Source organism: Phascolarctos cinereus, unplaced genomic scaffold (genome assembly GCF_003287225.1).
Source record: "Phascolarctos cinereus isolate Bilbo 61053 unplaced genomic scaffold, phaCin_HiC Scaffold_9;HRSCAF=440, whole genome shotgun sequence".
Lineage (NCBI taxonomy): Eukaryota > Metazoa > Chordata > Mammalia > Diprotodontia > Phascolarctidae > Phascolarctos > Phascolarctos cinereus.
In genome coordinates, this window is record NW_027556402.1 from 256,389,301 (window position 1) to 256,415,211 (window position 25,911).

The 25,911-nt window shown below is 57.2% G+C and overlaps 2 protein-coding genes across 5 annotated transcripts; one reads left to right on the plus strand and one right to left on the minus strand.

Annotated features, from left to right (window-relative positions):
* Positions 1-69: 69 nt before the first annotated feature.
* Positions 70-16,051, minus strand: LTBP3 (latent transforming growth factor beta binding protein 3). Of its 4 annotated transcripts, none has more exons than XM_078148411.1 (28): positions 15,181-16,051; positions 13,016-13,318; positions 12,010-12,212; positions 11,559-11,664; positions 11,319-11,411; positions 11,030-11,152; positions 10,536-10,694; positions 10,117-10,302; positions 9,665-9,681; positions 9,390-9,465; positions 9,099-9,197; positions 8,610-8,735; positions 8,184-8,315; positions 7,600-7,728; positions 7,277-7,399; positions 6,836-6,958; positions 6,623-6,745; positions 5,659-5,778; positions 5,292-5,420; positions 4,889-5,056; positions 3,941-4,024; positions 3,261-3,389; positions 2,562-2,699; positions 2,322-2,462; positions 1,622-1,855; positions 1,150-1,230; positions 756-887; positions 70-657 (listed from the first exon to the last, which is right to left on the minus strand). In XM_078148411.1, exons 1-28 carry the CDS (start codon positions 15,485-15,487, stop codon positions 506-508), a joined length of 3,936 nt encoding a protein of 1,311 aa, XP_078004537.1. In that variant the 5' UTR covers positions 15,488-16,051; the 3' UTR covers positions 70-505. The 4 variants fall into 4 exon arrangements, with proteins under 4 accessions (XP_078004537.1, XP_020823726.1, XP_078004538.1 ...); XM_020968067.2 differs by having other exon boundaries at positions 1,622-1,783; positions 15,181-16,050; XM_078148412.1 differs by lacking the exon at positions 11,319-11,411.
* Positions 16,052-23,946: 7,895 nt separating this feature from the next.
* ZNRD2 (zinc ribbon domain containing 2) lies at positions 23,947-25,820 on the plus strand. Its single transcript, XM_020968240.2, has 4 exons — positions 23,947-24,057; positions 24,231-24,382; positions 25,022-25,106; positions 25,368-25,820. Exons 1-4 carry the CDS (start codon positions 24,039-24,041, stop codon positions 25,715-25,717), a joined length of 606 nt encoding a protein of 201 aa, XP_020823899.1. The 5' UTR covers positions 23,947-24,038; the 3' UTR covers positions 25,718-25,820.
* The last annotated feature ends 91 nt before the right edge of the window (positions 25,821-25,911 follow it).

The following is a 25,911-nucleotide window of genomic DNA, read 5'->3' on the forward strand; positions in this document are numbered from 1 at the left end:
AACCCCGCCACAAGCGGTAGATTGGGACTCTGAGGGCCAGGCCTATTCTTCCAGACCAAGAACTTGAAGGAGGAGTAAACAGGCGAACTTTATCTCTGCGGGCTTCCCATAACCATCGCGGTGGGTGGGCAGAATCAGTCACACCCACTGGTAGGGAGCAGGTGTCTCGGCTTCTGTTACTAAGATACAATCTCCTAAGAGCCTGGTGCAGGTGCCTGCCCCAGCAAGCTGGCAGTCTATAGCCAGGCCGTGTCCACACAGTCAAACAGCCCTCCACTGGGGCAGCTCCAGGCATGACGTCCCCTTGGGACCCTGGCACGTCCCTCAGAGCTGCAGGGTCCCCGAAGGCGGTTCGTAGCCGGCCTCGGCCCTCTGAGAGCAAGGAGGGGGAAGCTCGCACGGGAGCCCCCTTCCGAGGAGGGAAGCCTTCCCAGCCCTCCCCCCGGCTCGCTGCTCCTCGTCCGGCTCTCCAGGGCTCTGTACACGGGCCGGGCGGGCGCCGGGCTCAGCGGCGGCGCTGGGGCACGCACGCCCCGTGCGGCCTGATGCGCACGAAGCCGGCCTTGCAGGCGCAGCGGAAGGAGCCGCTCGTGTTGACGCAGCGCTCGCTCTTGCACAGCAGCCCCCGCTGGTTCAGCTCGCGGCACTCGTCAATATCTGAGGCGAGACGGCGAGGAAATGGACCAGGCTGGGGGCGGAGCCGCCGCCGGCCCCGCCTCCGCCCCGGCCCCCCCAGGCTCGGCCCCCAGGCTCACCCACGCAGCGCGTGCGGGACGCGTCCAGCTGGAAGCCGCCGGGACACTCGCACACCGCGCCCCCCGGGCGGGCCACGCAGCGGCCGCTCACGCAGCGGCACTCGTCCGAGTCCTCCTCGGAGCTGTCCTCTTCTGCGACCGAGAGGGATGACGATGATAATACTAGCTAACATTTACATAGGGCTGCGAAGCGCTTTTCACACCCTGTGAGGTAGGCGGAATTACTATCCCCATTTTAGAGATGTGGAAACTGAGACTGACAGCGGTGAAGTGACTTCCCCAGGGTTATTCACACAGCTGGCTCGTAAATGCCTGCGGAGGGGCTCCGGGTCCACTTCTCTGTGGACCCCAAGCCCCGAAGCTGGACTGGGGCGGCAGGGGTGGGGCGACTCACCTCGGTGGGGCTTCCTCAGGAACAGGGGGCTCACGTCCCAAAAAGAGTTACTTTCGCTCTGGGAGTTCAGACACTGAAGTCCTGGGGAGGGGAGAGGAAGGGAGGGTCGAGGTCTGAGTTTAGAGGTCCAGGGCTGCTAACCTATGGCCTGGACAGGACTTCCGAGGCTGTCTAGGCCAACCACCTCCTCATTTTACAGAGGAGGAAACTGAGTCCCAGAGGGTCAGGGATTTGGTCACCCTCACACCATCAGCAATCGGAGCAGTGGCATTTGAACCCGAGGCCTCTGACTTTCTACCCAGTCTCCCTTTTCTCCCTCCCCTCCTTCACAGATATTTGTCCGGCACCAGTGCGGTCCTCACCTGGGGCACTTGACTCTATTCTTTAAACAAGGCCATGGACCCCCCCCCTTCCTCCTCTCAGCTCCCTCCTGCTCCCATTTTCCCCATACCCAACCCTGCCTCTGGCTCACCTGGCCCCCGTGGTGGGCAGGGACGACACTGGGCCCCCCAGCCTCGGCCCTGACGGCAGCAGCAGTCCTCATAAGGCAGGAGAGGGCCAGCCAGGGGCCCCGCACACATGCCATCTTCCCCTCGCTGGCCCCAGCACACATCCCTCCGCTCCTGGGGCCTGTCTGCAAGGGCAGTAGGGAGAGAGAGGCTGACCCTCTGGGGAGGCCTTCCGTCTTCCCCGCTCTCTCTTCCTTCTGAGCAGACAGACAAGGGCTGGTGAAGGCCCCCCTCAGCCAGGGACCAGGCTGCCTTTCTGATCTTGACTCACATTACCAGCCCCTCCCCACACTGTCTCCTAATCTGCACTGGCCTTTGCTTCAGCTGTTTCTAACATCTGGAATTTAATTAAAAGCAAATGTTGTCTCCTCCAAGAAGCCTTCCACGATGCCCCTGCTATGTCAGTGACTGCCCTTTCCTGTGGATCTCCCAGAATTCTTGGGTCCACACCCCTTTCTTGCAGGTTTCACTTTGAATTGTCCCCTTCCTAGACTGGGAGCTCCCCGAAGGCAGAGGGAGGGCCTGGCTGAGCTCTGGATTTGTCCTAGCATCATATAACACACTCCTTAGCATCCAGGACGCGAATGAAGGAATTGGGACAAGCAGAGACAGTGACAGAGATGGACGGAGACACAGCCAAGCACAGCGATGCCCAGCCCTCACCTGCTGGGCTCTCTAAGAGCTGACAGTCCCGTCCAGTGGGCCCTGGAACCCAGGGCAGGTGGCACTCACAGCGAAAAGAGCCGGGGAGGTTAATGCAGCGTCCATGCTGGCAGGCTCCGGGATCCTGACATTCATCCACATCTGCAAGCAGAATAGTTACCCCCTAACCTCCTCCTCTTCCGGCCTCCAGCCCAGCTCCCCCTTCCTTTCTTGCCCCCAGGACCCCGTCCCAGTCCTCACCCGTCTCTTCAGGGATCAGACACTGGCGCTGGGCAGGGCTGTACTCCGCGGGAGGGGTACAGGAGCAGCGGTAGCCACCTCGGGTATTCTCACACACGCCATTCCTGCACTTGGATTCATCCAGACACTCATCGACATCTGAGCGGGGAGGGAAAGGAGTGGACTCCCATTGCCCCTTCCTCCCCCAAGCCTCAGAGCCTCTCACTCCCAGGCCTGCTGGCAGCCGCTGCCCTTGGCGCTCACCCGCCCAAGGGGGGCAGAGTTGGAGAGTGAAGGGTCACCCTCTGCCTCCTCTCCTCCCAGTCTTCATGTCCCTTCTGGAGGGAGCAGGCCATGGGTTACATCCCCATTTCATGAAGGAGAAAACCGAGGCCCAGAATCAGTAAGGACGAGAGACGAGGAGAAGCTGAGGTGTCCTGATGGGCTTCTAATCTCTGCCCCGGTCAGACACTGTGGCACAACGCATCCCATCCCTAGGAACCTCATTGTGGCAGAGACCTAGCTACGTGTCCAAAGTGGGCAGCAAACATTCAAAGGGCTGGATGGGAGGGGGCTCGTGTGCTTGGCCCCAGGGCAGAACCCGGACACGTGGATGGCCCGAGAGAAATGGGCCGCCTGGGCAGGGAGCGGCGGCACCATTCCTGGAGGTCCCCAGCCGGAGCTGGAGCACTGATGTGCCCTCATCGCTCACCCACTCACCCACGCACTCCAGCAGGTTCCCGTCATAGTAGAAGCCTTGCTTGCAGTAACACTCATAGCCTGGCTGAGTGTTGACACACTTGCCTTCCTTGCAGATCTCCTCTCCAAAGAGCACACACTCATCGATGTCTGCAGGGGGGCCAGCAGGGTTCAGCAGGAAGCCCCTCCCTCTGCTTTGCCCCTTTTAGCCAGAGCCAGAGCAGAGAAACCAAAGCGGTTCCCCATTCATTGTGAGCTGCAAGCTTCTCAATGTGCCTGGCTCACCCACGGCATCACATCTCCGACTCCCATCTGTTTGCCCTGGCTGTACCTGGCGCCTGGAGTGCCCTCCCTCCTCACTTCTACCTCATAGAATCCCTAGCTGCCTTCAAAGCACAGCTCTGCTGCCACTTCCCACAGAAGGCCTTTCCTGATTTGCCCAGTTGTTAACACTCCCTGCACCCTGAAATCTACTTTATATTTTGTATCATATGTGGACATGGTGAGCCCTCCCCCGCCCAACCCCTCATGATAAAAACTCCCTGAGGGCAAAGGTGGGTTCGTTTTTGTTTTTGTACCTCCAATTCTGAATTCATTTCCTGGCACACAGGAAGCACTTAATAAATGCTTGTCAAGCATACAGTAGGTACTTCATAAATGCTTATTAAATGAATGGGGGGAGGCAGAGAAGTGCTCCTTACCCCGATGAGCTGGAATGCCATAGCTGATTATGTTGTTCTCTTGGATATAACCTTTCCCATCTGGACAGAGACTATGAAATTCAGCTGGGGGGTGAGAGGAACAGAGGGGACAGTGAGGAATAGTTCCTTCCCTTCCTCTCATAGCAACCCAGCATTCAAATCTAGGCAGGACTTTAGAGATCCATCAGCTAGTCCTGGGGTCTTCTAGAATAATAATAAGTACAACTAACATTTATATAGTGCCTTAAGGTTTGCAAAATGTTGTACATGTTATCTTTATTTTAAATTTTTTTTTTTTAGTTTTTAGGCAATTGGGGTTAAGTGACTTGCCCAGGGTCACACAGCTAGTAAGTGTCAAGTGTTTGGTCTGAGGCCAGATTTGAACTCAGCTCCTCCTGACTTCAGGGCTAGTGCTCTATCCACTGCCCCACCTAGCTGCCCCTGTACATGTTATCTTATTTGGTCCTTATAACATCTGTAAGGGAGGTGCTGTCATTGTCCCCATTTTACAGATTAGGAAACTGAGGCTAAAAGGTTAAGTTACTTGCCTAGAATCACACAGCAAGTAAGTATCTGAGTCCATATTTGAACTCAGGTCTTCCTGACTCCAGGCCCAGTGTTCTCTCCACTGCAGTGCCACCTAGCTGCCTCTAGAACTAGTACGGAGCTTAGAGGCCATCTAGTTACCTCTAGATGAGGTACCATCTACAGACCTCTCATCTTACAAATGGGCAAACAGGCCTAATGCCTTTCCCAAGGTCTCCCAGGAAGAGAGTATCATCCTGCCTCCTGAAGCCTCATTTAACGGAGGAAGAAACTGAGGTGGGAAGAGGGAAAACCTGTGACCCTAGGTCCCCAAGGGTTCAAGGGTCCGTGGTCTCCCCTACCTGTGTGTCTGCTCCCCATGCTCCACCCCTCCCCCATCTCACAGCAGGCCCCAGCTCTGACCTGAGCTGTAGACGGGGCACGGGTAGATCTCGCAGTGGTCCCCCCAGCCAGCGCCCAGCGAGCAACAGCACTCCTGCTGGGTGACATTGGTGGCCAGGACGCTGTCACAGAAGATGGTGTCATCGAAGTTCAGGTAGCATTCTTTCTTGTTGTGTGGCTGCTCGGCCTCTGAAACAGGGGGTGTGGGGCAGGGAAGAGAGCAGCAGCTCAGGCACCTATGGGGGGGCCTGGCTAAGGGGAGTAGGGAGGGATGAGAAGCTTGGGGTGCTCTGCTTCTGAGACAAGGGGGAAGACTCAGGCATCCATGGTAAAGGGAACCTTCTGGAAAAAGAGAGGCCAGGAGCCTGGGCGGGGGAGGCAGGCAAGGGCCATGGGGCCCCTGGGTGCAGGAGTGGGCACTCACCCTCACAGCCGTGCTGGTCCTGGGTGGGAGTGAAGCCCTCATCACAGACACACACGTAAGAGCCGTGCACGTTCTCACAGGCTCCGTGGGGGAGGCACAGTCCTGGGTCCTGGCTACACTCATCGATGTCTGGATAAAGACAAGGATAGGGGATGTACCAGTGGCCGAGGCCAGAGCACCTTCATCCTGGGCTAAGGCCATGCCCCCTAGCCTCAGCTGCATCTCCAGGGTCCTGAGGGGGGTGTCTCTGGGGGGAGATCAAAAATCCAACAACCAGGAGTGTGTGGGCACTGGGGAATTCCATAAAGTGGCAGGGCTGCTGTCCAGCTGCTCCTCCATGCCCCGCTTCCTCCCACTAGGTGGGTACCTTGGCACTTCCTGCCACCCACCAGCCGATGGCCTGGGGGACAGAGGCATCGGTAGGAGCCATTGGTATTGCTGCAGTCACCTCCGATGCAGGCCGCTGGGAAGTCACACTCGTCAATGTCTGGGGGCAGGAACCAGAGAGCCAGTGAACTCAGGTGTTCCCCATGGAGCCCAGGGGTTCTCCCAAGCCTAGACAGGAACTCAGCTTGGGAGTATATGCTAATAAGGTCCATGTCTGATCTCTAAAGAGAGACAGGAATCAGGCCTCGGTCTGTCCCCTACTCTCAGGGCCCCTGCTGGGGCAGTCTAGTCACTGTCCCAGACCTTCAGCCTTGAAAGGGAGAAGCAAACGGAAAAAAGAAAAGCACAAAGCTACTAGCCTATGATCTCCAAGAGGACAGAGGATGGCCTCTAGCTAGCTAGCCTTGGTAACCTCCATTCCTTTCCTCCCAGCACCCGGAGCAGGGCTCTGAACACAGCCCACGCTTCAAAAATGCTGAAGTGGAGTTCTGGACAGGACCTGCAGGTGTCTGGGGGACGCAGAGTCAGCGGCAGCCACCAGGGGGCAGCAGTGTTGGCCACTTGTTGACCTAGCAAACAGGTCCTTGTGGATACCCTGGCATCATTGGATAGAGAATATCAGATCTGGGAGGGACTTGAAAACCTAGATTGACTAGATTGAGAGGGTCCTTAGAACCTAGAATGTCAAGGCCTAGGGGGACCTTAGAACCCAGAACGTCAGGCATAGATGGTCCTTAGAAGATAGAGCATGGGATATCAGAGCAGAGAAGGTCCTTCCTTCATGGAACAAAGAACCTAGGACCTAGAATGTCAGAGCAGGGAGGGATTTTAGAGCTTCTCCTAGGCCAGTTCATTTGATGGACGGGCAAGCTGAAGGCCTGCCCCTCCGGCCGGCTTTCTCAGCGCTCTCAGCAGCTAGAGCCAGGCCTCCCTTCCTTACTCACCCTCGCAGCGGCTCCGGTCCCGGGACAGGTGGTAGCCCGTGAGACACTGGCACTGGAAGGAGCCGGGGGTGTTGGTGCAGACCCCGTGCTCGCACACGTTCCCGGCCTCGCACTCGTCCACATCTTCCCGGAAGAGGAGGAGGGTGAAGGTCAGTGTCCAGTGGGGAGACCTGGGGCTGCCCTAGATGGGCCCCCACCCTGAGGGGCACTCACCCAGGCAGCTGCGGGCGTCTGGGGCCGGCGCATAGCCCTGGGCGCACGTGCACCGGTACGAGCCGGGGAGGTTCTCGCACCAGCCTGGCTGGCAGGGGTTGCCCTCGGCACATTCGTCCATGTCTAGAGGGGAGAGGGGCTGTTGGAGGGGCCGGACAACTGGGAGGAACAGAGCGCAGGTAGGCCGGGCCCGGCCTTCGTCCGCGTCCCCATCCCAGTACGGCCCGTCCAGTACAGCACGATCTGACCATCTCTTGTCCTGGCGAAAAGGCTCAGGCCTGCCTTCCTCCCCGCTAAGAACATACAGGCTGGCAGAGCCCAGGGAGCCTGGCCAGTGAGGCATTTTCTCGCTGGCCGAATTCTCATCCCTGAAGGTGTCCCAGATGATTCTCCCCGCCCCCGGCCCTCCGCCTGATCCCTCCCTTCCCCTCTGCCCCTCACCCCGACAGGCCCCGCCCCCTTGACTCCGGTATCCAGGTTGGCACGCGATGCACTTGAAGCTGCCAGGTTTGTTTTCGCATTTGCTGTCTGGGCACGAGCTGGGGTCCCGGCACTCATCGATGTCTGCGGACAGAAGGGAGGGTCAGGTTAGGCCTGCAGGCCCCCAGAACTAAAGAGAGGACGGATGTCGCGACAGAAGAGCCGGGGAGGGAGGGGCCGCCCGCCTTCTCAACCCTCCCGGCGCGCTCTGGGCTCTCCCGCCCCGCCCGTCCTCGCCCCGTGGTGGGAGTCTCCACCGGGCCCTCTCCCCGTCCTGGGCCTACCTTCGCACAGCGGCTGCCGGGACGGCTTGGTCCGGTAGCCTGGATAGCAGCTGCACTTGTAGTTCCCGGGGAAGTTGATGCAGAAGCCGCCGTCCCCGCACAGGTGGGGCTTCACGCACTCATTGAGGTCTGAGCCCGGGATGGGGAAAAGACAGGGGCCGGGCTCCAGGCTCCGCCCCTTCAGGGGCCTGCCCCAACGAGAGCCAGTCCTTCCATAGGTCCCGCCCCTTCGGCAGAACTAACACCTTACCCTCCAGGCAGCGTAACCGCCTGCGGCCCCGCCCCTCAGACCTCTTATTTGCCTAATCCCCGCCCCATAGCGTTGCCCCTACAGGCCCCGCCCCTCCTCAGGTTGTGATACAGCACGGGCCTGCATCCGAACCCACTCTTCTCTAAGTCCCGCCCTATTGGTCCCTCCTCCCACGTCCCCAAGGAATCTAATGCTCCTTAGCCACACCCACGGAGGCCTGGCCTCGCCCCACCCCTCTACAAGCTCCTCCCCGGAGCCCGGCTGTCCATTGGCCACGCCCCACCCAACTTCCCCAAGCCCCACCCCCAGAGCCTCACTCTAACCTCGCCCTTACCCACGCAGGAGCGGCCGCTCGGGGTGACTTGTAGCCGGTAGCCCCGGTTGCAGTGACAGTTGTACGAGCCTCCCGTGTTCATGCAGACGCCCTTCCCGACTCCGCAGGGCTCAGTCTCACATTCGTTCACATCTGTGGGAGGGCGAGACAGGGAGATAAATGGTCGAGGAGGGTCCCTGACCTCCGTGGGCCCCGCGTGAACTCTGGCATTACAGATCGAGGCGCCCCTTGTCGTCACTGAGGGTCAGCCCCCTCCCTCCATCCTCGGCCCCCTCCTGCCGTGGGCCCCGCTTGAGCTCTGACATCAGGGGTCGAGGTTCCCCTTGTCCCCACTGAGGCTCAGCCCCCTCCCTGCCGTGGGCCCCGCGCGCATGCTCGGCGGTGCCAGGCACCGGGCGGTGCCAGGCACTGGGCGCTCCCACTCACCGACGCAGTACATCTGCTGCGGATGGGGCCGGTAGCCTGGATAGCACTGGCACGAGTAGCCCGAGGGGCCAGGGACGCACTCTCCGTGGCCGCAGATGTTACGGTTCACCCGACACTCGTCAGTTTCTGTGAGGAGTGAGAGTGGAGCCCTGAGGAGCCGGGGCCCCAGGCGGCCCTGCCCGGTTTGGTGATGGCCTCGCCTGGCCAGGCAGGCCCCAGGCAAGCGGAGCGTCGAACAACTTCCCCATGGCCCCACTCCCGGTCCCGGGATCAAAGCTCCTCTCTCTGGCGACCACTCCCCGTGCTGTGATGTCTCCGCTTATTAGAATGGAAGCTCGTGAGGGCCAGGGACTGGGTCTTTTTCTGTCTTTGTGTCCCCAGAAGCCGGAACTTAAAAGAACTGAATCTATGTGGCTGCGGCGGTGGTCCGAGCGGAAGCAGGCCCTGGATGCCAGGCTGGGGGTCGCCTGGACAGAATGAGTAGCTTACCTGTGACCTGGGTTGGAGCGATCTCCACGGCGCTCCTTGATGGGAGCAGATCGGGAGGGATTCTGTGCACAGCTGGCGGGGTGGGGCGGGAAATCAGCTCTGGAAGAAAGAGCCCAGTACGTGGCTGATTCACTTGGGTGGCGGAGCTTTCTTCAAGCGCCATTGCTGCGGATTGGCCTCCAGGACACGAGGCTAGCTCTCTCCTCCTCCCCAGCAGGCCCCCCCACCTGCATCCCCTGGCTGGTGAGGCTTTTCCTCCCTGCCGTGTCCCTTTCCCCTTCCCTGGTTCACCTGGGTAGGGGCGCACCGGCGGCAGCGTGGTGACGGGGGATTGGCCCTGCTGAGCTGAGCGCTCCTCGGAGTCCATCTGAGGATGGGGTGGGGAGAAGGTGGAGGGAGACAAAGCAGCCTTGTGCTTAAGTGCCAGCCTCCTGGGCCCTGCCTACCGTTCTCCTACTTCATTGCTTCATCATCCCCATCCCTCTCCCAGGTGAGCCCTCGGGCTCTCTGCCTCCCTTTGTGACTCCCCAGCTGAGCAGTGGCCAGTCTCTGGCCTGTATACTCACGGAGTCCGTGGTCACCCCTGGAAGAAAAAAAGCCAGCATTTAGAAGACGGGTTTTGGAGAGTCTGAAACACAGTTGGGGTTAGGGACTGGGTTCAAGTTTTACGTATCTTAAGGTCATGTCCAGTGGAGGTTTCACAAACACACAGGGAATTTGGTAGGAGCCCCGGGTAGTGTCCTGGTGGAGGTGGTCAGGGCTTCTCCACACGCTCCAGCATGGTGCCCAGGGTGTTGAAGGGTGGGGCACAGAGAAAGATTGGGGAGTGGGGAGAGATCTGGGTCCCGATGGGGTATTGTTCATGGTGATAGACAGGTTGAGCCCAGAGTCCCAAGCAGACACTTCTACCCCTGGGGTCCCTAGGACAGGATAGGGGGGAGTGTTTGGAGGACAGTGCTTTTGGCCCTCTGCTCATGGGTCTGATTCAGCTGCCAGGACTGGTGAGCTAAGCTCTTACCTTTATCCTCCTCCAGCTCCTCCTGCAGCGGGGCCCGGCTGGGGCTCTCTGGGAGCTGCTGGGATTTGGGGGGCCCATCTGGGTGCAGGAACAGGGAGAAGTCACTTTCTCCTTGGATGGTGAGTGTCTGGTGGGAGGTCAGGATGTGGTAACCTTTTCCAGCTGGGCAAATCTCTTTGAAAGCAGCTGGGGGCAGGGGTAGGGAAAATAGAAGTGAACTTTCCCTGGACATCTCTGGGGTTCCTACCTCTCCGAAGTAGTGCCCAGGAGCTGAGAGGATCTCATGTCCTCTGGCAGTGCCTTGGGGCTTCCCATAGATTCCCCCCCCCCAACCCCAGTGCCTGGGTACAGAGCTGCCCTCCCCACTCCCTTGCAGTGCTCTGGAGGCCCCAAACAGGGCAGGGAGGGCAGTGGCTGACCAGTGCCGTCAGCAGGGCAGCGTTGGCAGCGGGCTCCCCAGGCCTTGCCCACGCTGCAGCAGCACATCTGGCGGGTCAGGTGGGTGGTAAGCGGGTGCTGACACTGCAGGTCAGGGCTGACCAGGCGGAAACAGAGACTTTTCTCCTCTGGCTTCTCAGCTGAGCATAGGATAGGAAGAATCAGGACAGATTCCCTGCCTACCTTGGGCACCCTTGCCTCATCACCTCCAGGCAATCCAGCTTCATACTCCTGGGTGACCCTGACTCTGTAGTAAACTGGACCTGAGACCTCTCACCTTGCTTCAGTCTATATGTGTTCTCTGATCTGTCCCCATATGATTTGAATTATTCTCAACCTGACCCCTATGACCTGTGACCTCTCTCTGCACCTGACCTTGGAATTTTCCCCAGGCTGCCCCTTCTACATTACACTATGACCTTTGACACCCATATGATCGCCACATGGCCTCCGACCTTTTCCCAGGGGCTCTTACCCAGACACTGGGTTCGAGAGGGGCCAAGGCTGTGGCCAGGGGGACAGACACATCTGTAGGAGCCTGGGCTGTTGAGGCAGTCTCCGTGACGGCACATGCCTGGCATAGCACACTCGTTGATGTCTTTGGGAAAACAGGGAGAGTATGGATGAAGAGAGAGGGTAGGATGCCCTCCCAACTCTGCCTGTCTTGGCTCCCTCCTCCTACCTCCACACTGCTGTGGCCCAGGGACCCTCCAGCCCATGGTCTGGCCTATCGCTGGCCATTCCCAGCCCCAAGGTCACCATACCCTGGCAGTGGGTGCTGTTCAGCCTCTTGTAACCTTGGGGGCAGTCACCCCCCAGCTCCCCACGCACGGGGCCTGGTTTCTGCACGCCAGTGTCTGGGGGAGAGCATGGCGATCCGTCACTGGGGAGTGGGGATGAGGGGGGCAGCTGGGAGGGGAAGGAGAGGGAGGGCTGGGGAAGAGGAGCAGGGGTCCAGGAGGCCAAGCTATGCATGGAATGGGAGGGGCCGGCATGGGACTCACACTGCAGCTGGGGACACTTGTGACATTTGTTCTGACCCCAAGCTGTGCCGATACTTCCACAGCAATCTTCTTGCTTGGTCAGCCCTGGAAGTGGGTTACTGCCACACTGTGGTCCAAGGAAGGACTGTTAGGGGGGACCCAACGCCTCAGTTCTCTCAGCTCCCCCGCCCACCCCACAAGGATCTTAGGCCATCCCAGCTGGAGGAGCCAGAGGGCATCATGTTAAGCCCCTCATTTTATAGAAAGGGAAAGGACTTCTCCAAGAACAACAGCTAGTCAGAAGCTGACTCCCCCACCCCAAGACTGCCTACGCTCCCTCAGAGACAGCCCAGGGCTGGGTGCTGAGGAGGGGAGGAACAGCCGGTGTGGGGGCCTAAGGGGGGAAGGGGTGGTCCGAAAGGCTAAGGGGGATCCCCGGGGGAGGGACTAGGGGCCCCTGAGGGTCACTCACAGCCTGCTTGGGTAGCGTGTCCTGGAAGCAGCGGCCCAGGGGCTTCTGAGTGGGGGGCCGGGGGTGGGGGGTCTTGGGGTGGGGGAGGAGGTGCTGGGGGGGTGCAGGGCCCTCAGCGCTCAGCCCTTCGATGCGGTGAACTTGGACGGAGGCCTCTGGGGGGTGGTGAACTCTCACATTCACCAGGGGCGGAGGTGCCTGCACTGGGGGGGCACGGGCACAGCGGGTCAGTGCCTCATAGCCTAGGCCCGCCTCCAGCCTCCTTGTCCCCCCATTTCTTCCCCAGTAGCCTCCTTCCTGGCTGCCTTAATACCTCTGGGAGGTCCCAGAGCCACAGAAGGCTGACGCCGCTGCCAGGAGAAGGGCAGCTTCCAGGATGGGCACAGCTGGTCAGGGGCCTGTCTCTGTCTCTCTGTCTCTTGAGATCTCTTTCTCACTCCACTGTTATACTCACTGCCTGTGCAACCTGGGGCAAGCCCCTCTCCCTCTCTGAGCCTCAGTTTCCTTCTCTGTAAAATGAAGGGGAAAACGAGATCTCTACAGTTTCTTCCAGCTGTAATTCCTAAGGATGAACGACTGAATGGAAAAGCATGTATTGAGCACTTCCTGTGTGCCTAGTGCTGGGGATACAAATAGACAAGCTGAGGCCATACTTGACTTTTTTGTTTTAATTTTAGGCAATTGGGGTTAAGTGACTTGCCCAGGGTCACACAGCTAGTAAGTGTTATGTGTCTGAGGCTGAATTTGAACTCAGATCCTCCTGACTCCAGGATTGGTGCTCTATCCACTGCACCACCTAGCTGCCCCCATACTTGATTTCTAATGGAGCAGAGCCCACACGTGGAGGAGGCTTCTGCTACCTGGATCTCTGCCTGGGTCTCTCTCTGGGTCACAATCCTCCTATGTCTCTCCGTTCCCCAACCGCCGGCCCCATTGGTGTCTCTCCATCTCTGGGTGCCTCCTGCCCAGCCTCCTCCTCTACACCTCCTTCCCTCAGTTCTCCTACCTTCGGCTGAGATCTGGCCAGGCCCCAGGGGCACCAGGAAGGCTGCGTGCTGGGCCGGGGGCTGCTCCCCTGCACCAGGGGGGTCTGCGATCACCTGGACTGCATAGATGGCATGCTTGCTGGCCACCGGCTCCCCCTCAGGGGCAGGGGGTGGGGGGCCACTCAGAGCCCCACCCCGGCCTAAGCCCGCCCCCGCGCTGCCTGCTGGCACCTGGCAGAATCGGCCGGTGAAGTCCGGGGGGCAGAGACAGTGGTTTCGAGATGAACACTGGCCCCCGTTCATGCAGGGCAAAGGGCACACCACTGCAAAGAAAGATGAGGCAGGGTGGGGAGGGGAAGCGTCACAGTGGGTGGGCTGTCCCTCCCACGTCCTAATCCAGTCCCCACTCTCCCTCACCCCCTCCCCAAACTGGACTGTGAAATCCCTGATAGCTCTCCCATCCGTCTCCATGGGGTGGTGTCTGGGCACAGACACCCCCCCCTCCCCCGCCACACATGTATGCACATACACCCATACATACACCGGTGTAGGGTCTGAGGATTCGGAGCTGGGAGGGGCCTTAGAGAAAATCTACTCCTTCCCTCAAGTTACAGAGGCGGAAAACTGAGGGTGTGTGTGTGTGTGTGTGTGTGTGTGAAGCCTGCCCAGGATCACAGAGCTGTGAAGCAAGCACCCAGACCAGTGCATGGCCTCTCATGTGGGTATGCACTCCCAGGTATACAGACACCAGGCTACTGGTTCCTAAGCTCCGGTTCTGACAAAGCACAGGACCAGCTCTGAGCCCTCTGAGGCCAAGCAACCTTTACAGATCAGCTAACCCTTTACTTTGTAGCTGAGAAAACTGGGACATTCCTGGCCCAGGGTCCCACAGGTAGCGAGCGTCTCAGGCAGGGCCAAACCAAGACTTCTGGGCTCCGCTGCCTCAGCAGTAGGCCCCGCTTGCCATCTCCCCATCACCCCCCAGCTCCCCCCAGCCTTCAGCCCCTCTCTCTGCCCTCTCTCTCCTGTCACGGAGACATCCTTTCCCTCACCCGGCAGCTGCCTCTCAGATACCAGGGGCAGGGTGGGGCGGGTTGTTGTGGGCTTGGCCTCCTGCTGGGGCTAAGGCTGGGAAGCCCCCAGCCCCTGGGAGAAAGCATCCTTCCTGGCCCATCCATCCTGTTGAATGGGGGTGAGGGGAGAGAGCCTCCTTCCTGCCCTTCTGAGTGAGTCACTCCTGGTGGTGAGCTTGACCTCCAAGTGACACCGCCCACCCGCGGCCCCGGGCACCGTGCCTGAGGGATGTGGGCAGCACAGACAGAGACAACAGCATAGGCAGGAAGGCCCTGAGCCTAGCTAGAGACACTCATGCCTGTTCACGCGCACACACACACACACACACACACACACACACACAAATACACTTCCATACAGTCACACACAGATGCACCAATATTGTCACATACAGGAGCACCTGACTATAGGAATTCTTGGGGACCACTGGATAAGGGACCACAGTCTGTCCCTCTATGCCTGGGGCTCCCAAGACTGGGGGATGTTTGGATGGTACCTCCCTGGGCCCCAGTCTGACTAATTACCCCCCAGAGGCATAATTAACAAGGGGCTCCTCCCTGCCACCCAGGGCCCTGGGGATAATTATTAGAGGGAGTTGAGGACAAGAATTTGCCACCCCCCCCCCCAGGGAGTAGGCCTGTGCTCTCACTTCTTGGGGCTTTCAGGGGGTGGAGGGACACCAGGTCTAGGGGGCTAAGTGTGGGGTCAGCAGGCCTGGCGGGAAACCTGAAAGGCCACAGACACAGTGAACCGGAAGCAGGGGCAGCAGGAGGTGGGAACAGAAGCTAGCCTGCTGCCCGGGAAAGAAGGAATGAAGAATTCCCCCCTCAACCAAGTCTGAGTCCCCTCCTCAGTGCTGGTCGACACTCCCATCCAGTCACCACGCTGTTCCTCTCACTCCCAGAATCCTCCCTGGAAGCCCCGGGCATCCTGCCCTCTGTCTTCCAGAACCCAGGAATCCAGGTGTCCCCTCCCTCCTTCCCCCAGAGCCCAGGTGTCCCCGTTCCCAAGCACCCTGGCCCCCATTGAATCCCTGCCCTCCACTAGCCAGCGCAGGCGCCCCTCCTCCCCGAATCCTGCCGGAGCCCCGGGATCCCGGCCCCAGCCTCACCCACTCGGAAGCCGGAGCCGGTGAGCGTATCAGTGCTGTGTCCATTCTCGCCGATGAGGGTCATGTTGCTGCCCTGCTGGCAGCTGTCTCGGCACTGACCCTTCAGACAAGTTCTCTTGCAGATGACGGGGGCAAAGACCACCTTGAAGCGCTCTCTTGCCAGTGCCCCTCCGCCCCCAGCACCCCGCTCCCCTGCCGGGCCCCCCAGCACCCCTCCACCCAGGCCCACCAGCAGCAAGAGAGCCAACAGCCCGGAGGGGGGCATCTCAGGAGGCAGAGGGAGGGGGGCACTGCAGGCCCAGGGCATGGGGTCCCGGGTAAGGGGCCCCCAGGGAGCTAGGGCAGAGGTGGTGGAAGGAGCGAAGAGAGAGAAGAGAGAGGACGAGAGAAAGGGAGGGAGGGAAGGAAGGAAAAGGAAGGCGGAGGGATGAGAGTGAGAAGCACCAGGGTGGAAGGAAACTTGTCCCAAGTCTTCCTGTCCCTGATGGAGGGGGGCCTGCGGCACCCCAGAAGGCCTGGAGCGGGGGCGGCCGGAGGCAGACTAGGGAGCGCACAGCGGGCGGGCGGGCTGGGAGCAGGGGCAGGGGCAGGGGCAGGAGTTGGGGGAGAAGCAGGGGTGGGGATGAGCCGCCCGGCCCGGCTCGGCCCCGAGCTCGGGAGCCTGCGATCCCGGCCTGCCTGCCGCCTCCTCCCGGCGTCCCGGCGCTGCCTCCTGGCCCGCCAGCTCCCGACGGACCCAGGGAGTGTGGGGCTGGGCAGGACCCCGGCCGACGGAGGGAGGGACGGCCGGAGGGAGGGAGAAATGAGGAGTTGTTTTCCGTGGCTGGAGCAAGCGGGGAGAGAGCAGGGGAGGCGGCGCTGGGGGCTGGGAGGCTGGCTGGGGGCCAGAGGGGGAGGGCGGCTGGCTGGCTTTTTAGAGAGTCACAGCCCGCCCTCGCCTTCGGGGGAGAGAGAGGGGGGCACGTCTGGGGCGCCTTTGCCCACCAGCCGCACACCTGGCCAGGAGCTCCCTGGTGCCTTCTGTGCCCACCGCCCCCAGAGCAGGGGAGTGATGTGGCAGGCAGGGCGCAGGGGCCAGAAGGGAGATGCTGCTGCAGCGGCCACCGCCGCGGGGGCTGGGGCCCTGCCCCTCTCCCTCGGCCCAGCTGGACTGCAGAGAAGCCCTGACTCCACTCGCGAACAGGGGGTCCCAGCCCAGACTCTGCTAGCTGGGGGGCCTGGAAAAAGTCTGTTCCCTGTTCTGGGCCTCAGTTTCCTTATTTGTAAAAGGAGGAGGTTGGCTGAGGGTCCTCTCAGCTCCTCCCCCACTCAGCCTGAAGTCTGGGGCAAGGGTAGGGATCTCAAAGCAACAAGGCCCCATTTTGCTCCAGCTAACAGTCATACAACCCCAAGGCCATCAGAGCCTCCCTCCAATCTCCCACCTGCCCCACACTCCAGAGAGCCCCTAGGGATAGAGGGCAGGAAAGGGAGCAAATCCAATACTCTGCAAGCAGGCTAGGCACAGAACCAAATGGCAGTGCCTCAGCCCCCCGACCTGAAGCTGTGGGTTCCTTCCGCACCTCCGGCTGCCCCCTCCCCATCCCTTCCTCAAACGTGTGGCTCTGCTGAACCCCCTGACCACGGCTCCTCAGTCTCTTTCCCTTGTACCTTTCCAAGGACCCAGGTTGCCCACCTCCCAGACCCCTGGGCCAGATCCTGGTGGTGTCTGGCCTGGGGCTGGCTCCCCGCCTCAGACAGTTCTGGCTGGAATAGCCAGTGCCTGAGCTCAGGGCCTGGCCCCTTTCCCAGTCGGATGGCCCAGGAGAAGATGGGGAGCCAAACAGAGTCAGACCCGGGGATGGGGAGGAGGCAGGCACAACAACTCTGGGGCTTGGGAGAGGGGGGCAACATGCCCCAAGTGGAGAAACAGCAGCGCCAGCCCAAACCCCCCACCAGGGTCTGATAAGTGGATTAAGTAAGAAGCCCCTGGCCTGGGGTCCAGGCAGGACGGCCAAGGGGAGGGGCCTTCTCTGGAGGAGGGCCCGCGGAGCTTTGTGGAAGGTCCAGGCTCCTGGGCTCAGCTCCTCCAGCCTTGGCTCAGCATCAGCGGCTGAGAGGGGGAGGTAAGCAGGCAATGGCCTGTTCAGACCGTGGCATTGTCCACATGGCTGAGTAGGGCCCTGCCGAGGCCCCTGATTATGGGAAATGCATCTGAGCAGAAGGCTGCTCCAGCTGGGGGAGTTTGCTGCCTGCAAATTGGGTTCAACAAACATTTATTATTTTGTATTTATTATGCACTTAGTAACCACCCAGAAACGTTCAAATAACAAACACAGAGCCTAAGACAAAGAAGAGGTGAAATGGAAATCTTCTGATGATGCTCATTCTTATAAAACGTTTGTAAAGTATCTTAGTCTGATTGAATTTTATTTTTTTATTTTAATACAATCTCATTTAAAAGTCATTCGCTGAATTGTTTTTCAATCGTTTCTGACTCTCTGTGACCCCTTGGGGAGTTTTCTTGGCAAAGATACTGTACTGGTTCGCCATTCTCTTCTCTGGCCCATTTTATGGATGAGGAAAACACTGCTTTTCAGCAGGGTTAAGGGACTTGTTTAGGGTCACACAGCCAGTAAGTGTCTGAGGCCAGATTTCAACACAGGAAGAGGAGGCTTCCTGCCCCCAGGCCCAGCGCCACACCAGTTATGGGAAGAGTGATAGAATAGCAATGGCCTTGGAAACAGGAAGGCCTGGGTTCAGATCCCACTTCTGACATTTAAAGCTAGGCCCTGGATATGTCATTGCACTTGTCTGGGGCTCAGACAGCTCCCTAAGATTTCTCTGTTCCACCCTGGAAAAAAATCACAGATCTGTTACTCATTCTAACTTTTAAAAAGTAATAACAAAACTATCCAGGTCTCCTCCTGGTTTTTTTTTAAACCTATCATGGATTTTTCTGGATTTCAACGAACATTTACAAAGCATGCACTCTGTGCTAGCCATGTGGCTGGTGGAGAGAGGTGCATCTGGATGTGGCCTCAGAAGTCCTGGGATTCCATCCTGATTCTGACACTCACTAGCTCTGTGAACCTGGACAAATCACTTAACTTCTCTGGGACTCAGTTTCCTCATCCATCAAATAGGGAAAATTCTCCCACTTGCCTCCTGGTTCTGCGCTCACATGGACTAAATGTGATCTCAGGGACCTTCAGTGTCTCTGTAGCTTTTTATCCACCCCGCCCAGTACACAGTTCCCAGTTCCCAGTTAGCCCTTTTGAAAATAAGGAATACTTATCTGGTACAAAGCAGGCTTTATTTCCACCCATGGAAAAGGCAGGAAACACTCAGCCCATAAAGTCCCCTTGGGAGGGAGCTGACAGGGTCATAGGAGGGCAGGCCCTGGCTCTGATCCTCTCCCCCCAATACAGTCCTCATTTTTACAGTAGGGGAAACTGAGGTCCAAAGAGACCAGGAAGTGGTATAATTGGGATTTGAACCTAGGCTCTCTGACTCCAGGTGCAAGGTTGGTTCCATTCTACCATGATAGGTGTAATCACCAGGATTAGACATAGACACAAATAACCACAGTGGGAGAGAAAATATGGGAGGGGGGTGTCATTAGGAGTGTGTGCCAAAGCTTTGTCTCAGACTGAATGGCACCTAAGTCTTCCAACATGCTCTTTGATGAAAGTTCCCCAACACAGGATCGTTTCTTCTCTTGGTAAGATTGACAAATAGGCAGGGCTTTCTGGCTCAAAAGATTTCAGGGGCAACCCGTACCCAATTGAAGGCATCCTGGAATCTGAAGAGTCCAATTGCCCCACACAGAAAAGGAAGCCTGTCCAAAATGACCTATGTCCAGAAAAGGGGGGAAATTCTTCTAGGAATAATAATTATTATTATAATCACATATAAATATATCTTTATAGAAATACATACATACATATATATATATATATATATATATATATATATATATATATATATATATATATATATATGGAGAGAAGAGAGAAGGGGGGATGGGGGAATTAGGGTTTGGGGGTTGTAGCTATCACATGAAGGGAAATTACTCACTTTACAAGTGCCAACTTTACGTCTATCTCCAGACGGGTCCCAGCAGGACTCAGTCTAAGGCCTTGAAGAAGTTTGAAATCACTCTGTAACTAGGGCAGGACAAATGGCACTTTGTCCCAGGGCACTGACGTGAGGTGGAGGTGACTGATGTCCTCGAAGGTCCTCTTCACTACCCTAAAGTGCAGCCGTGCCCAGGGGCCTGCTGAATGCTCTGTGGTTTTATAGGCTGAGCTCCCCAGTGGGCAGCTGTCCCGCCTCTGAACTGGTCAAGCTGACCTCTGGCGCTAGCTCCTCTCCCACCCTCAGCTCTTTTACCGCAGGTAAAATATGGTCATTAGAAGATAGATTTAGAACCAGAAGGAACCATAGAGACCACCTACCCCAATTCCCTTATTTTACAGAGAAAGAAACTGAGGCTCAGCTGACTGATCAGAATCCCAGCTCTAATCCACTTACCAGCTGTGTGACCTTGGTGGAGTTGTTCCCCTACAGAAGCCTCAGCTTCTTCATCTGTAAAGTGGGGATAATAACATTTGTGTTATGGTGAGCCCCAAAGGCCTCCCATTCCAGAGCCAGCTTCCTTTCCACCCTGCTTTGGGGTGGGAGAGGATCCCTGGAAGAAACTAAGAATCTTTAGACCAGAGAAGGAGAAGAGAAGACATGAACACATAATCAGACAATGACTTGTCTGAGGGAAGAGCAATTAGACCCATTCAGCTTGGCCCCAGAAGGCCCCTGGGACTGGGGACCCACAAACTTCTTAACTGTTATGTCTAAAAGTGGAATGAGTTGCTACAGCAGGTAGTGAGCTCCCCATCACTGGCACTCTTCCAGTGGACCTGGATAACCACTTGAGAACATAGGGAGGGAATTCTCAGGTAAGATACAGGTCAGACTGAACGCCTCTGAGGTGCTGTCTGGCTCCGGAATTCTGTCATTTCCTCCTGGGCCCTACAGGATGGAGGTTAAGTTGGGCAGGAAAGAGGGAAGGTAATCTCTTGGCTGGGGGGTATAGTGTGAACAAACGACCCGAGATCTGGGGGACAATAAGAAGACCTGCTTCCCTCCAGCAGAGAATTATTTCTTTATTTAATTGATTAATTAATTTTAGTTTTCAATATTCACTTCTATAAGATTTCGAGTTTTAAATTTTCTCCCCCTTTCCTTCCCTCCAAGACGGCATGCAATCTGATATAGGCCACACATATACATTCATATTAAACATATTTCCACATTAGTCACATTGTAAAGAAGAATTAGAACCAAAGGGAAAAACCACAAGAAAGAAAAAACAGCAAAAAAAGAGAAAATAGTATGCTTCAATCTGCATTCAGATTCCATAATTCTTTCTCTGGATGTGGATAACATTTTCCATCATGAGTCTTTTGGAGATGTCTTAGAACCTTGCATTGCTGAGAAGAGCCAAGTCTATCAAAGCTGATCATCGCACAGTGTTGCTGTTACTAGGCTGTTACATTCTTCTGGTTCTGCTCACTTTACTCAGCATAAGTCCATACAAGTCTTTCCAGGTTTTTCTGAAGTCAAGCCTGTTCATCATTTCTTATAGCACAATAGTATTCCATTACATTCATATACCACAGCTTGCTCAGCCATTCCCCAATGGATGGGCATCCCCTCAATTTCCAATTCTTTGCCACCCCAAAAAGAGCTGCTATGAATATTTTTGTACATGTGGGTCCTTTTCCCATTTTTATGATCTCTTTAGGATACAGCCCTAGAAGTGCTATTGCTGGGTCAAAGGGTATGCACATTTTTGTAGCCCTTTGGGAATAGGTCCAAATTGTTCTCCAAAATGGTTGGATCATTTCACAACTCCACCAACAATGTATTAGTGTTCCAGTTTTCCCACATCCTCTCCAACATATATCATTTTCCTGTTTTGTCATGTTGGCCAATGTGATAGGTGTGAGGTGGTACCTCAGAGTTGTTTTGATTTGCATTTCTCTAATCAATAACGATTTAGAGCATTTTTTCATATGACTATAGATGGCTTTAATTTCTTCATCTGAGAATTGTCTGTTCATAACCTTTGACCATTTAAATGAGAGCATTTATTAAGTGCTTACTGTATGCCAGGCACTGTGCGAAGGGCTGGGGGGACAAAGAGAGAACTCCCCCCACTCACCCACAGTCCCCGCTTGTAAGGAGCTTCCATTCTAATGGCAGCCATAAGGATTCAGGATTGGCCATCTGAATTCTGGCTCTGCCAAGGGATGAGCTGTATGGCCTCGGCTAAGGCATTCCACTCTCAGGGTCTCAGTTTCCTGATCCGTAAAGTAGAGCCAAGACCATTTGCTTTCCTTAGGGCAAAGGGTCATTGTGAGGAAAGTTCTGGAGGCCTGGCTGATGACACCAAGCCAGAAGCGCTTCAAGTGGGGCCAGTAACTGAGGTCTGGATCTGTAGCCCAGGGAGGCTCAACATCGCCAGGTTGGCACAGGGAGGGAGAGATGTTTGGCTGCTTGGGAAAGGAGGCCCTACACTTCTGATGTCATAGATTCTGGCAGCATTATTTTAATTATTTTAAGTTTTATTGATTTTTTTTTGTTTTTATTGAACAGTATTTCCACCTATATGTAGCCCTTCCAGGGAGAATGCCTCTGCAACATGTAATGCCTAGGAGACTCCCTCCCCAGCTCTCAGGAGAAGTCTCCTAGAGAAGGCTACCCTAGGTCCAAGGGGCCAGGTCCACGTCCACCACAGCTCTGGAGCCCCTAGCAAAGTATGCAGCTTTACTAATCAGCCAGAAGACACCATGTATTCCAAGCAAATGCATTTAGTGAAACAGCACAGTAAGAAAAGTAGCTCTGACATATTCTCCCTCATAAACCCACCAAAACAAAGCATCAGTGGGAAAGATGGACACAAGTGGGGAACACCCGTGGAGAGGACAGAACAAACACATGGAAGAGATGTGGTCAAGGGACAGAAATGGAGGGACAACTCATGCCCCCAGTGCTGCAGGGTATTGTCATCTAGTGATGTCATTGCACTGCGCCGCCGGAACTGCTTCCACCCTGGATCATCTCCACCAGGAACGACAGGTACAGCCCTACTCGGCACATGGCTGCGAAGCTTCTCTGGGCTCACAAATTTACTTATTTTTTGGCTAGGCAATGGGATTAAGTGACTTGCCCAGGGTCACCCAGCTAGTAAGTGTCAAGTGTCTGAGGACACATTTGAACTCAGGTCCTCCTGACTCCGGGGCCGGTGCTCTATCCACTGTGCCACCCAGCTGCCCCTCTGGGCTCCCAATTTCAGGCTTCAGCTGAAGTCCTTGGTTCCAGGGCCTCCTAGCTCTTCCTCATGAGAAGAGTGGGCTCTGTGGTGCTCTTTTAGTTCAAGGCCCCAGGAGGCTTTATAAAAAAAAGTAGCTATTTAAAAGAGCAGCCACTTGTACGAAGGTTCAACACAGCCTTCCTTTGGAGGAAAAACAAAGACAAAGTTTTCCCCCTCAGTGAGTAAGCAGTTAAGGTTCCTCTTGTAAGCCTTGGCACAGAGGACTCTACCTCTGGCTGGAGATTCTTCTCCCCAGGTGCCACACCTTTAAGAACAAAGAGCAGACACATTCCTAACCAAGTAGCTCGTGCCCTCAGGCTCAAGTCTGTCCCTTTGAAATAAACTTTCTGGCTGACCTTGGGTCTCTTCGGCAACCTCTCCCTGGCCTAGGATGTGCATTCCCAACCAGCTCCTCCAGGACCTTCCTCAGAATCTCATCATCCTTTTAAGGGCTGCGCGCCCAACAGCTGCCACCACATTCCGGGGTTCCAGGCCCCCCCGTTTTACAGTTCCAGTCTCCTTCTGCTCTCCAGTATAAGGTGGGGTGGGATTGCAAGCCCGGGGAGGTAGGGGTTTTCTCTCCTACCCCCTTGTCTCTCCTCCCAGGCTTCGACATGGCTTTGAGGTCATCCTTACGGAGAACGCCGCCCCCCAAAAAAAGAAGAGTTAAGAAAAACAACCCTCCATGATCACCTATGAGACGGTCTGCGACAATCCGTGCCCCGAGTCCCCACGACTCGGAGGAGACTGGAGGAAGAGCCAGACGGGGCCGGGATAACGGGGACTAGCCCTGCAGAGGCAGCAGTACGGGTGGGCTTCACCGCCGCCGAGCGGGGATGCACCGCGGGATACCTGCTTTACAGCGGGGGTAAACAGGCTCAGAGAGGGGACTTGCCAGGGTCCCTCCCAGAGCCGGTATGTAAACCCAGGTCTTCCGGATTACAAGCCCGGCTCTTTCTCTTCTACTTCATGCAGCAGCTCAAAGGCTGCGTCCATTTAACGGAGGGGGAAACTGAGGTTCAGAGAAGGCAAGGAACTCGCCCAGGATCAACAGACTCCAAATCCAGCCATGTGTCCACTTGGCCAAGCTGCCTCTAGATCGGGGCACCCATTTTGCGGAGTAGGTTACGGAGAGTCAGGCACGGGAGGGCTCAGAACACGCTCCCCCACCCCCGCCCTCGGGCTCTGAAACCAGCCGTTTTCCTCGAGGGCGGGGCTTAGCGACGCGGAGGCACCACGTGACTCGGTCTCCGTGGCAACACCTCAGCGCGTCCCAACCTCTCTACCTCCGGGTGAATCCCCGCCTCCCTCGTCTCCCGCACCGCGAGAGGCCAGGAACCGTCGGGCCCGGGCGGCTCCGGAAGCGCGCCCCGCCCCCTCGTGGCCGCGAGTGGACGATCGGGTGATGACGTCATTCCCAGGGCCGAGGAGCGAGCCCAGAGGCCGCGGCGCCGGCGCTTACGTCACTTCCGGCGCGGTGTTTGTTAGCGGCGGCAACGGCGACATGGCTCTGAACGGAGCAGGTGGGACCGGGCCGGGCCCAGGGGAGGGGCGGGGCTGGGCCGAGGGTGGGCCCAGGGGAGGAGCGCAGGCCCGGGGCCGGGGCCGCGGAACGGGCCGGGGGTGGGTTAGGGGGAGGCGGAGGCCCAGGGCGCCGCAGGGCCTCCTCACCCGCCCCGGGGCCCCGCGTCCACAGAGGCCGGCGAGTCGGACTGGGAGCCGCCTTCCGAGGCCGAGACCAAGGTGCTGCAGGCGCGACGCGAGCGGCAGGATCGCATCTCCCGCCTCATGGGCGACTACCTGCTGTGTGGCTACCGCATGCTGGGGGACACGTGCCAGGACTGCGGGGTGCGTGGCCGGGCCGGGCCCCCTCGATGACGCGTGGATGCCGAGTCTGCGGGGGCGGGGCGGGACGAGCAGAAAAGACGAGGAGGGTGCTCCTTGTGGATACAAAACACAAGTACCCAGCCCCTGGGTGGGGACCCCCAAGGCCTTCCTTAGAGGAGGTGACATTCAGCTGAGCCTTAGTCAGAGCAGGGGGAAGCCCTGGGGACTTGTGGTCATTCACTAGTGGAGCCTCTCCCCTTTCTCACCTCCACCTCCTAGCTTCCCTAGCTTCCTTCACAGCCAGCCTGGTGCAAGCACCCGAGCACTGTGAGGGGCGCTGGAAAGAGGGCTGCATCTGGAGTCTGGACCTGGGATCAGTATCTCGCTGAGTATCTCTGAGGGCCTTGGGTCACATCTCACCTCTCTGGGCCTCAGTTTCCTCATCAGTGAAAGGGGCATGTTAGAGAACAGATGCTTCTAAGGACCCTCCCAGCTCTACATGTGCATACCAGAGCTGGGAGATTTAGAGCATCACTCCCTCCCGTTTGTTCACTCATTCAAGCATTTATTGAGCAGTAGGAGGAAACGGGCTTGTGGGGGGATATGGCTTCCTTAGGATCACATAGAGAGTAGTAGAACCCTTCTTTGACTTTTTTCCAGACCATTTTACTCCAAGACAAACAGCGAAAAACTTACTGTGTAGCTTGTCAGGAGCTGAATTCAGACGTGGACAAAGACAACCCAGGTGAGGAGGTCCTGGGAATCCTTGGGATGGGAGAAGATCAGAGCCTCTGAGCTGGGTGTCCCAGAGGTTGAGAAGATGCTGTTTCTGGGTCAGGGAAGCAAAGGTGATCGAGGGGTTGCCTCATCAGTCTGATTCTGGAGTACTGTAGGCAGTATCCTGAAGGAGTTGAGTGGGCTGAGAAAAATCAGCCCTGATCTGGGGGAGCAACCCCACAGGGATAATGCCCTTTCAGTCTCCCCTGTAATGTCCTCTTCCTTCTAGCCCTGAATGCCCAGGCTGCTCTCTCCCAAGCCCGTGAACATCAGCTAGCATCCTCAGAGCTCCCCACTGCTTCTCGACCAGCCCCACAGCCCCCTGTCCCCCGGCCAGAGCACTGTGAGGGGGCAGCTGCTGGGCTCAGGGCTGCCCAGGGGCCTTCTCCCACCTTGGCTCCCACAGCATCTGTGGCCCCAGATGTCCTGGCAGCCTCACAGTCAGCTTTGCTTCAGAAACTCGCGTGGGCCTCGGGAGAACTGGGCCCCAGCACCTCTTTGGAAGGAAGCATCCAGCTTTGCACCCTGATCCGGGTCTGTGCTGAAGCTCTGCAGGGGATTCGGCAGCTGCAGCAGTGAGGGGTCTTGGGCAAGAAGGGCCCCAGGGCGTTGGACTTGTCTAGTGTATGGGTCCAGGATTTATTATGAATAGCTGCAAGAGAAAGGCACAGAAAAAACCCTTGCCCCTGTGTAGTGTGGTTTATTCCTTCTCCCTTTGGCCGTGGTCCTCCTGTGTCCTGCTGAGCTCCAGCCGCTTTCCTCTATCTCTCCAG